The sequence below is a fragment of the Ciconia boyciana genome, chromosome 9 (genome assembly GCF_034638445.1).
Source record: "Ciconia boyciana chromosome 9, ASM3463844v1, whole genome shotgun sequence".
Taxonomy (NCBI): domain Eukaryota; kingdom Metazoa; phylum Chordata; class Aves; order Ciconiiformes; family Ciconiidae; genus Ciconia; species Ciconia boyciana.
Window position 1 is genome coordinate 33242501 of NC_132942.1, and position 12775 is coordinate 33255275.

General features: G+C 39.4%; 1 protein-coding gene across 1 annotated transcript in view; it reads left to right on the forward strand.

Annotated features, from left to right (window-relative positions):
- The window catches only part of ZNF536 (zinc finger protein 536), a 188637-nt gene extending 179397 nt beyond the window's left edge, over nucleotides 1-9240 (forward strand). The window contains exon 4 of the mRNA XM_072873365.1: nucleotides 9005-9240. Within this exon, the coding sequence (XP_072729466.1) occupies nucleotides 9005-9240 (236 nt within the window). The remainder of the gene's footprint in view (nucleotides 1-9004) is intronic.
- The last annotated feature ends 3535 nt before the right edge of the window (nucleotides 9241-12775 follow it).

Consider the following 12775-nt stretch of genomic DNA (forward strand, 5'->3'; position numbering starts at 1 on the left):
AATACGTTTCCTTATTGGCAGTCTACTTGCATCCCCAAAGCGTACGAGAGGGAGAAAGAGGGCTGTAATCCACTGACTGCCTGGGCTCAGGTACCTCGCTCCTCTCGTGCGGAGGGGCCCATGCTGCAGAGATGCGAGGATGTGCCGGCTGTGCCTCTGGGCTTTGGGAGAACAAGAATTGGTACCAGAGTGGGGGGCATGGCCGGAGAAGAATGCTTACATTTTTGGCCAAGCTGTTGTGAGTTTAGGATTACGAAGGGGATTATGGTTGAGGAATTTATAAATTGCTGTAACCATTGCCGTTATAAATTTAGTCAGAGGTGGCCTGCTCTTTACAACAGGTACCTAGTGCCCTTGGTAAGAACTCTGTCCTCTACTTATGTGTATAAACCAAAGTAAATAAATATGAAAAATTAAATGTAATTAAATTTCCCAAAGCATGGGACAATGATAGTCTGGCATTTCAAGCTCAATCAATGACAGCATTCCCGCTAACCTCATTTGGAGCCCGCTGAGGCACCGGGCTCGTAACTCATGTTGTCATGTCAAAACCCAAACTGGTGTGCCGTCGTGCACAGGGTCCTGCACCGTGCCGGGCAGACGTGCCCGCCAGCAGCGGTCTGAAATACAGAGGTCCTTAGAAAGCAAAGTCTTCAGCTATTTTCCAGGAGAATTTTTTTTTTACCAGGTTCACACAATGTTTAAAGCTTGTTTAGAAGGACCTTTTCAGCTATTCTGCTGATGCTCTTCCTTTTTCCAAGAAAAGATCCATTTCCCTTCAAAATCAAAAGTTCCTGTGTGACAAGCTTACTCTTCTGAAAAAGAAACAAATTTTGTGCTAAGTGTCTGGAGCTGAATAATCCTGTTACTTTATCAGCTCTGCAAGAAACGGGAAGTGTTTGTTTTGCGAGGAGTTGCAAGCCTCCATTATACTGTCAGCGACTTCACTAGCCATTTGGTAATTTGCTTGTATTTAGTGTACTGCAGAGGACTAGCAAGTTCCTCGGTCTACCTCCAAATAATTATAATTTCCATGCTCTATATAACAAAGGTAACAAGTGTTAAATTAGTGATTTTTTCCATAATTTTGTGATTGATTTGTTTAGTAAGTTAAAAGCATATGTGTGAAGGACAGTGGTAGAATTTTCTACTTGTTTATCATGATTGTCCAGGTGGCTGCTAGCCTCTGTGTCACACTGATCTACCTTTGGCTGTTTAACATAGCAGGGTTGGTTTGTTTGTGGTTTTTTTTCTTCTTTTGCTTTTAAAGGAAAATTTAGTGTGTGATAATTAGTGATTGTAACCTTTTGAGACAGGAACTGAACTGTTACTTTAAGTGCAGTTTTTATTTTAGGGGGAATGGGTGGAATTAACTTAATCTTTTAATAATATGTGTTAAAGACAAAGTGTAACATCAACTTTTGCTTTTCCCTGTCTTCATTAAATCCTTTAGTATACTCATCAGCAAGCTGAAATACCTATTCAGAAACACCAAGCACTGTATAATATACCAAATGAAAAGCAGACTACACCTTTGATTATGTTTCAGAAAAGCCATGTAGGTATCTGAGGGTTTAATTTGATCTGATGAATGGAGATTTTTTTTTTTAAGTAAAAATTCTTGAAACAAATTAGTTACAGATTAGGTCTTTTCATTCTCCAGCTCTTCTGCAGCCAGTGATGGTTCAGTCATTTGCTACCCTGCTATTGCAGGTGCCTGTAGACCAAATGTCCATCTCGGCAAAACACCAGGGCCGCAGTGCTACGTGGCGGCTTTGGGATGGGTGCTGGCCTCGGGACGGTGCTGCACACCACATTAATCCCTACAGGAGATTCCTTCTGGATCACTAACCTGTCACGGTAGACTTCACAGGTGGATAAATCCTACCAGTTTTAGGGCAATTTTTCCAAACGTCCTTAATGCATTTATTTAGGATCAAGCTGGTGGCCATGTTTTGCCATGAGCTGGGTCTTTACCCCAAACTTATCCACCCCTAATTAAGATCTTTTCTGTAACGCACAGCAACAGAAAGGCTCTTCCAGATGGCAGTTCACGTGTTTGGACCTGAGCTGCCCCTGGAAGTGTCTGCTCTGTATTAGCGAGGGGGGATTTAGGTAACTAGTCTGGTGCCCCTTATCATGAACAATTCCTCTGATTACTCTTAGGACTATTTGCAGGGTTGAGCCTGGTAATGAAGGAATCCAGTTGAATGGAGGGTGGTCGGGGGCTGCCATAGCTTTAGGTGTCCCATGGGAAACACATAACCCAAAGCCTTGTCTTTGGTAGGTGAAAATGTTCCCAGGCCTTCCTAAAATGCAGATACTTATGCTTTTTTTGTATATACTTCTACAAGTAAATTATCAAAAAAGCCTCAGACAAGACTTTTCATTTTTATGTCTTTTCCTGGTCAACATGAAATAGAGAGTTTTTAAAATTTAATTTCCTTTTTTGTAATCCAATAAACATATAAACTTCACAGAATATTGTAATTTTCCCAGAAGACCATCTTGGTTGGTCCTGGACCTGTGTGTAAATAAACATATACTTTTCAATTGTTTTATAAAAACTTTTATTATATATATGAACCTGATTGGATGTACTTTAATCTGTCTGGTATTTTGGGATTTTCATAAAATGCATATTTTGAGACCAATAAACTGGAATGGCTCAATCAGAGCCATTATTGTCTATTGGACAAATACATTTATTCAGCATTTTCCCATCCATACTGTTATGCTCCTAGATCAGAATGGCTGCTTTAGGGCCATTCTGCTCTCCTGGGTAATGCATACAGTACTTGGGATGTTTGCTGTGGATAGGAAATGTATTTATGAAAATTTATATGTTAAAAAAAGGAAATCGCACTAGCCAAGATTTAAATGAAAATAGTTCTCCCTTTGCAAATGCTTGTTATTATGCTATAATAGCATTACTTTAAAATGGCAGCGTTCACCAAGCTGCCTGGGACCCGGAGGCTGTGGTCTGAGAAAGCCATGAGTTCAGCCCAGTAGTCACTGCCAGAGAACTGGAGACGCTCAAAAAGTCTTTCTTCCTATGCAGAAAGCACACGGCCATCGTTGCCTGCTGTTACTTCTGAGGCAACACGCACTTCATCTATTTAAAGATGATTGTACCTCAAATACAAGCTTGTGTAGGAAAAAAAGATTTAAAGCAGCTCTTCCCAGGGAGGTCCAGGCTCACTGAAGGTTTGAATGTGGCTTGCTGACTTTGCACTGCAGCAGATACGTGATTACATGGACTGTTCCACCAGCAACGCTGTGAGAGTGAGCATCTCGGTGCAGGAGGCAGTGGCCATCCATCCTAAGCCACTGCAGCGGGTCCTGCGAGAGTGCCAGGTCGTGGCTGGAGGTGGTCCTGACCATTTGGGATTGCTACAGCAGCCCAGGAGGTCAAGTCCCCATCTTCAGTGTCCAACATCTCAACTAAAGAGATTTGCCTCCAAGAAATTCAAACCTTTGAGGCTTTTCAAATATTTCTTAGTGAGAGAGTAATTTATTTGTTTTAAAGAGGTAATTGCTGTTATTTTCGATTTTCACCGAAAGAATATTCTTAAACCAGGCAAAGAAATCTGAAATGAGTTTGCCGTATTGCATTGCAGTAAGTGCTATAGCCATTGGCCATCTAAGGAAAAACATTCTGTCAGATAATCATGGCCATTTTTGCATTTTAAGGGAACAAATGTCATATCTAAGAAACACATTTTATTCAGGACTTAATTATAATTTATAGTACATTGCACAGCATTTGTTTTCTGTTCGTCATTTTATTGCTCTTCTGCCTTTTCCTTAAATTTATGCATTAAATTGTGTGTCTGTGTGTCTGTATGTGTGTATCTGTGTATCTGTGTGTATATATGTACACATATGCAATATAATAAAAAGTGGTGTAGTGGGGACAACAGACGGCTTGTGTGTGATGTATTATTGGCATTTTTCTTTCAAATTACCGTTTTCTTGCTGCTTTGGGAGAAAGCCATGATTTTGCTGTGATTAGTACACTTTTAACAATCTGGAATAAATTCCTGATCTTATTCATGTGACTAGTCCAATGCCCATTTTTACATTTTAGTGCAAACCCCTACATATGTGCCTGTAATACCACAAAAATAAGATGTTTCTTTGTGGAAATTTTTATAGAATTTGGATGCCGATCAAATATTTTTAGAAGTGGAGAATTAATGCGGCTTGACCATGTAAATTATTTTTTTAATGAAAAAGACTTTAGTATTCATCACTCTTTCTCTCGTTTGTGTATTCCTTTGTGCTAATCTTAAATAATGGATCCATATCAAAGTTAATAAATTAGTAACTATTAGCAGTGTTTGGACTACAGTAAGTAACCCAATGACACTTCGTTGACATTGACTTTTTATGTGTTCCAATAATACATTTTGAGTTTTAAAGATAAGACAAAGCAAAATAGGTTTGGCAAGTATTTGAATCCTTAACAACTCACAGGCAATGGCTTTGTTTAAATCCAAGGCCCCTGCTTTAAATATCCTTTCCTTTAAATGGTCCTAAAACCCAGACTTTGAGATCCATGTCTTTCTCAAAACCTGCATTTTCTGACTCTGTTCAGCTGATGCACCGCGTTGGGCTGCATCAGTCGTGCCATGTTATGAAACCTAATGCGATGTGACTGATGCAGGCTGACATGATGTGTCACAAGGCAACATATCAGATCACAAACTTGAAAGAAGAGAAAACAAACTTTTTTTTTCCCCTCAAAGCCTAAATTAACAAAGCAGCCTGTATTTTAAAAAAGGTGGACTAGTTTCAAACATTGAGGGATTTTTCTAAATACTGGTCCCACAGAAAAGTTCTCCATCCTGACCAGAAAGTACCTCCCATCCACACACCTTGTTCTCTCCAGGGTACGGTCAAAACTAGAGAAGACGATGAGCCTGGGTCATCTCAGCACTGCTGCCATTGCTGGGCCTGATCCTGGAAGGTTTAGATCCCTTTCAGAGGACTGGCTTCAGCAGGTGCCAGAGGTAATCACCCTTCCTGGGGAAACCCGCACCTTCTAAAAATGTTCTTTGAGTCCAGCTATCATTGTTGTCATTTAGCTATTTTTTATTATTATTTTCTGCTGTTCCATTTCTTTAGACTGTCAGCTTCCATCCAGAGGATTACGAAGTCTCTTCACACGCTCAGTCACAGACTTCATAGAACATTGCTCCACAACAGGATTATTTCAGCTGCAAACAATATATTGTCCTCTATCCTCACTTTTTGATCGGAGAAAGATGCACCATAATTTGCCCCCCTTGTTGGCCCACCTTTAGTCTCATTCTCCTTACTACAAATACAACGCATTACACATTATCTCCTGAACTATCAGGAAGATTTCTTGGTTTTTTTTAAGGGCTTTCATATAATTTTATTGGAAGATATATAGTGGGTAAAATATATATGAACTATAGGTTGCTAAGAAAGAACCTACCAACCACGGCTAGATAAAACGTTATAAATTTATTGCCAACTTATCTGGGAAGGGTTATTTCAAGAGCCTGCTGCCCACAACAAGTTTTTGAGCTAAAATTAATGGATGGGATACCTAAGAGAAATGAGCATTTTCCTTCACCCCTTAGTTACAAGCAAATTGCAGATATTGTTATCTTTGCAAGTGAGAATAATCTCTAGTTTTTGTACTACTTCTGCTGTAAACAATGTACCGCTTGCTTTCCTATGACCCTCACTCTGTATACATATTTATATATTATTCATACCAGATTAAAAATGAATGTGCTCTTTACCACAGTTGTACTGCATAGTGACAATACAAATTAACTTATTGTGTACTTACTTTTCACAAGGCAGTGATGTGAAATTTTGATGGCCTGAAAAAGTAAGTCGTGGGGGAGGCAATGCAGAACTGAATCCTTGTAGGTGCACTTTACATTGTCTGATTTATTAAAGTGCATTGAATTAATAAATTACATTCTCTGTATGGAGTTGCACGGGATTGAACTTGGTTCGGTGGGGGGCAGAAAGAGTTTGCTTTTAGTCTGCTGCATGTGAGGTGGTTAGCTCCATCCATGCTTTCTGGATTCCTTGCTTAGAATTTATTCTTTGCAGGAAAGAATTAGGATGGCCATTTAATGATAGCTACTTGTGGGCAAAGCGTTAAGAGCTGCTTGGTGAGATCTCACACTGTTGGCTAGTGGTACCAATTCTAGCTAAAACTGTCCTGTGTGTTTCTGTGATACTTGAGGGGTTCTGAGGGTGGCTGATGGGCACGTTGTGCCTGCTCGCTCCTGGAGTCTTGTCGCTCTCTCTGCGCTCCCGGCACGCCGCTCTGCGAGCAGCTATCAGGGACATTATATCGTCTATGGTACATCCAGTCGCTGGCCATTGCAGCACACAAGAAGGGCCAAATAAACAGGATATCTATTTGCTTTTTCCGTAGTATCAATAAAACCAGAGTAAATAAGGCTGAGGGCAAGTTGTACCATTTGTCACAGCTTAGCAGGGCGTCTTCTGTTCTTAGCAAGGGAACCGGTTGTCAGATGGTCAAATGAAACACTGGAAATACTGGAAGGGAGCTGGTGCTGCTGGTGTAGCTAGTCTCTCATCTCGGTGGATGTGGCAGTGGCAGTCCATTATCTTTTGGCAAAAGGGAAAAATCACTTAAATTCTTCATGGACCAAGTCTCCTTCCCCTTCACCCAACATTTCTCCCACTTTGGCCAAGGCATTTTGGCACCTCCCCAAGCTGAGGACACAGTAGACCCCTTAACTCTGCCCGGTCAGAGGCATTACCCAGGAGGGAGAAAAAGGAGAAGGAAAGAAAGAGCCCAGAATCTAGCTGTGAATTCTGGTGACTTTATCCGTCTCTGACAAACAACAGAGGAGATGTAATGGTTTTCTAAGATTTTTTTTCTGAGTTTTCAAATATTTCTAGATTTTCTGAAACAATGAAAATCAGACTTTCTCTGGACCTTCTTCATACCCAGGCAGTTTTGAGAGTGCTTCCAGTTTTCAAAACTATTATATTCAAAAATTTTCAAGCATATTTGTGCTTCTGTATTGATTTTTAGGACTGACTCTAAGAGACACTAGGGACACCTTCAATCTCTTCGTTGACTATTTCCTCATATCTTCTGGCTGAAATTTTTCTATAAAAGCCCAATCCAATTTCTGTAATGTTATCTATGTAGGTTTCTTCCATTGCTATTGCTATGAAATTTTCCACTGAAATTTGACTTCATAATGATTAGCAGCTTACAGATTTAATTTCTCTTTCCTTACGAAGTTGTTGAGGAAAATGTCTTTCTTTATCCCAGGAGAGAACTAGAAGATCGACCCACACTCCATCCCAAGATTTATGCATAAACATGCATGTTGGAGGTCTTGGGGAGCTGGTCACGCTTCTGACAGTCTTCAACTTGTAAAAGCAAAGGGTGGAGGGGAGCTTTGAATCCCTGAGAAAGGAAACATGCCTGTAGTCCTGGGGCATAGGGCTTAGGTAACCGTGGACTGGACTTAACACTTCTTTCCTCTGGGTAGCAAGCAGTATGTTTTGGGGGACTCAGCCTTCAAGTGGTAGTTTTGATGTTACAGTAAAAATGGCAGGTTATTGGAGCAACCCAGAGCACTAAAGCTGGCTCAGGTGAATTTACTCTGCTAGAGATGCTCATGCTGGCGTGCCAGCAACAGCGCGAGGTTAAAACCAGCAGTTATCCAGGCTCCCGTCACTGCTGGGAGGACTACGGTCACATTCCCACTCCAGGACAGGTAGCATCGGTCCAGTGTACAAGCGTCCATTTGCTTATCTGTTAAATTCCCACCTAAAATTGAGGTGAGATGGTCCCAGCCCCTTCCCACATAGCGGGAAGCATAGTCCTCCTCCTCTGCTATACCAGCGTCTGTTTTATGCCTGCGAGTTAGTACGACAAAAGCAAAGGAAAATGTGCTCTTCAAATGTGGAGATAGGGTATTGTTTTTCACTTATCCTGGCTTTATGTAGATGGTCTGGCACATTTATTTATTCATTTATTTGAGCAAATTAAAGCAAGCTAAGCGCATTTGACCTCAGATGGTCCTGGTTTAAGTTAATTTGAGAGACAAAGCTCATGAAGTTCCAGTAAAACACATCAACAACTTCCCAGCATAGGTTGAAATGTGATTGCTGAAACATAACCTCCAAAACCAGATACAGCATGGAGATTCAAAGTCACAATAATCTGAAAAATATGGGAGAGTATATCGATAGACTTACTAAGAAGTGATATCTTTCATTCATGCCTTCGTTTTGCAGTCTGTTGCTGTTTCACCCACAAGAAGTGCATCTATCAGATTTTGTGCATTAACATTCCTTTTCTAATCTAGCTTGGACATTTTATTTTAAAGCTGGTGATAACCTCAGGCCCCAGTCCAGCAAACACTTATGTGCTTGAGTATCTTTACTCACAGGAGTAATCTCACTGGAGTAAATGTTTGCAGGTTTGAGGCCTTGGTTATCTCAATCCATTATTTCTTCCCATTAAAAAGTAATCTGTGTGATTGAAATAAAACATACAATTCTTTACTCAGAAACCCACCCAAAGACAAAGTGTGTTTATTAGACTAAGGGTCTGCACATTGTCATCCTTGAATTGCACTTCAATAAAAAAGATAATTAACAAATGTAAAAGAAGGCAGTCTCGCACACGATTGCACTGTATTTACAAGAGTTTAGTTTGGATCGCAGGCTGACGGATTTACAACTGGGTCTGAGGAGGGAGATGAAATAGCTGCACTTTTCTGGAAAATCCGAAGCAGAGAATTTTTAAAATGCAGTTTCTTTAACTAGGCATCACGCGAATAGCACAGATTTCTTATTCTTGCTGAAGACACGTGGCGATGTCCTCCATCCAACAGGAGGGATTTCTGCTGGGGGGCTCCAGCGCATTTGGTTTTGTCAGGCTGTGCAGCGGGCGGGTTTGCAGGCGCCGCGTTCATAAAATAAAAAACTAACCAGACTCTCGTCTGTCATGCAGGTCACAGGCCTTTCCAGTGCAGATACTGCCCGTACAGTGCCTCTCAGAAGGGAAATCTGAAGACCCATGTTCTCTGTGTCCATCGCATGCCTTTTGACAACAGCCAGTATCCCGACCGCAGGTTCAAGCGCTCCAGAGTTGACTCCGAAGCTTCTGGGAATTTGGAGGAACCTGCAGCTGTCAAAGCGGGGAGCTCGGCGGAGCTAACGGAGGAGGGCAGCAAGGCCCAGGAGTGATGCAGCTCGGCAGATCCATCTCCATACTGCAGTAGCCTTTTACACCGGGTTGAGATGTGCATTTGGGTGAGGGTCGGCTAACTGCCTTCCAAGTGAAAGAATGGCGTGCAAATTCCCAGAAGTGTACAGGATGCTGAAAACATTCAAATATATGTATATGTACACGTACACACACACGCGCATATATATATATATATATATTTACGCACACACAGAGATATTCAGTCATACACACATTGAATATATATCTACATACACACACACACACAAAATACACAGATTCTATATGTGTGTGTGTGTGTAGGTATATATATTACACACGCAAAATAAATTTCCAGCCCTTGAAAATGGCTGCTAAACTGTTACCTGGCAACAAGTACTTCCAAACAATGTAGGTGGGATAATAAAGTGATTTAAAAATGTTAGGAGGTCGTTAGTTATTTAAAAAGCAGGGCAATTGCAAACTTTAAAGTGGTCTTTGTCCAAAAATAATGCTCTTAACAGAAAAATGATACCGTCTAAACGATTTAGTGTTGCCTTGAAGATTGAGGGGCTGTGTTTTCATTGTTGAAAACACCTTTATAATATGACACCAGCTGCTGTCATTTGCCTAGCATAGTAATGAGATGTGTTGGTAGACTGCCATGGTGCCAGTCTGACTGGAGCTGTCATTGCAGAGAAAATCAATTCAAGTGGTGTTGCAACTGCAGTACAGGAGAAACCTTAGACGGCCCATAAGCTAGGGTCAGTACTGACCTATATTGAAAAGTATTGTGATATTACATTCTCTTTTTTTTTTTAATATACAGCCAAATGAATCAATGGTTAGAAAAAATCTGCAGCCCTATGTATGACTGCAGATTTGAAATGTAATTCCATTTTTTGTAATCATCTTGCAGTATTGAGGGAAATGCTTTTATTCTTTTTTTTTTTCCTTGTTGATGAAGAAGTAAGTTGCTATAAAAGTAGAGGTACTATATATAGAAATATTGTTTAGTGAAACTAGTCGGCCTTATCTGTAGAAGGTGCTGGTGAGAAACAGAATTTTATTACATAGAACGTTGGTAATTTTTTTTTTTCTTCTGTTCTTTTCTTGTTTTCTTTCAAACTTCCTTTAAATTCCTTTTTTTTTTTTTTTACACTTGAATGAAGGATTCCCCAATCATGGTTAATTCTCATGTGTTAGTTTTTGTAAGTGTTACAGACATAGTGCAGAAGTTTCTTCTGGAGCAAGCTCTTACAAAGTAGCTTGACCTAAAATATGAATCCAAACTTCCTGCTCTTTGTCTCTAATGAAGAAAGGTGTTTTAGCTGATATTTCTTTGGTTTTGTAAAACAAATGCGTTCTATATTTTTGCAGATTTTAGCTTTTTTACTGATTGGATCCTCCAAATTTAGTAAGGTCTTTGCCACATAGGAAGCTTTTGAGAGACTGTAATGAACCACATACCTAAAAAAAAGCAAGGAAAATAACTAAAGGTTTATTCTGAAATTCTCTGAATGGCATAAAATTTTAGCCTTCTGATGTACTTCCTTTGATAGAAGCAAAATTGGTGCTGTTTATTGTGATGGTAGAGAAGTATTAACTTCTTCTAAAACAAAATCATCCAGACTTAAAAAAAAAAAAGAAAAAAAAAAGTCAATATTTCTTTGCAGGCTGGGAGCACAGAGTAAAACCCCAGGGCCTTAAAACTTCAGCTCTGCCTAAAGCAGTTTACAAAAAATACTAAACTGCAATCAATGTAAATAAAATTCTTAGCGCTACCCTGAGACTGGAAAAAAAATCTCAGGCTAATAAGGAATACGGTTTGCATATGCTGTCGGAAAGGATGTCATCCAACTGAAGTTTCAGTTTAAATGAGGTCACTGTGTAACTTGGACCCATCTGGCACAGAGCAAGCTGCTTTTCTTGTTTTTCTAGTATAGTTCTCACTGCCTTACTTAAATCGAGTTGATAAACTTAATGCAACTGTTTCTATGATCCTAGATAAAGGATTGAAATGTTATTGAAACTTTCTGACTGTAGTAAGCTTTAGGATTTTAACTGCACTACTGTGTTTGGTGACTGTGTCAGTCGCTTGCTTTTGTGTGTTTGCGCCGCCTTCAGTATCTTAGCAAAAAAAAAAAGATAAAAAAAAAAACCCGAAACCACCCCCCACATTCCATTTCTTGCACTTTTTGAGCTCTTTCAGTATTCTTTTGTGTCTTCTGAGCATTTTCAGATACGACAGGCAATAATTCTGTTTGTGACACTGGAAACATCTCCCGCTCCTTGTGATGTGTGTGTTGATTCCATTTGGTCGGGTGCTACTGTCCCTATCCTCCCCTCTGACATAGCCCTTTTTTCCAGAACATTTGTAACTTGTAATACAAACAAGTGACAGCAGCAGTGATGCATTGTCAGTTTCTGAATATCATCATGCTTCTCATATCTAAACATGTCAAGTTTTTTCTCTGTAACTTCTGTAGTCTGTGATACTGGTCATAATACTGTCTACATTCCTACACAAAGAAAAATTTCTATCTTGGAGGAAATCTGAGATCAATAGAGTAGAGGATTTTGTTGCTATGCTTGTAACAATTAGAAAACTTTGTATTTAAAGTTTATTCTTGGTCATTATTTATTATTATAATACATCAGTTGACAGAACTTTATTCTGGTATAGAAGTATTAAAAGTTGTTTTTTCAGCAATGACTGTTTTCTTTCTGCTGTTAGAATAAAAACGTCTTTGAAGCAGTACAGTTTTATCCAGTGTTTTACGCAATAAAACCTCTACCTCTGAAAAAAAGTTTTCCTACTTGCTTATGTTTATTAGGAACAGTTAAAACATTATTTTCTGCAGCTTTGTCAGATTAAAAAAAAAAATTAATGTCAGTAAATTCACAGTTGTTAGGCAGTTACTAGAGTGTATTATGCTGGGTGTGTGTGCTCAGTCCACTTATTAATCTGAACAAATCTATATACAGTATATACATATATATATTATATATATTGTGCTTAATTAAAAGACTGTGGAAATCTGTTTTAGCATGTAGTAATAATTGTTTTATATACTACTACTTATGTACTATAGAAAAAGTCTTGGGGTCTATCAAGCTTTGATTTGAAAGTGTTTGAAGTGTGTATCATACACTATGATGTATAAAGTCATGTTTTCACATTAAAAAAAATTGTTTGTATAGATCATATATTTGGCTTTAGAAAATTGTGAGGTTTATTGTTATGGTGCATGTTAAGAAAGCTGCCCACACTTCAAAGAATGTGCAAGTGCGAGAGCGCTCCCATTCTCCTGGATGAATCCTTATTCTTCCTGTTTAAGGTTCTATTTGCACATTTGAAAGCCAATAAATTAAAGGATTTTTCACTTCTTAGAAAAAGTAGAGATGATTAACATCCAAAAAAGATGCACCAACCTACAGCAAGTATGGGGAGGAGAGAGGAACGTGGCCTTGCACAAAAAAAGCTGAGAAGGAAAACACATTTGGAGAAGGGAAGTTTTAACATTAGGTGAAGCCAGCCGTACCCACAATAAA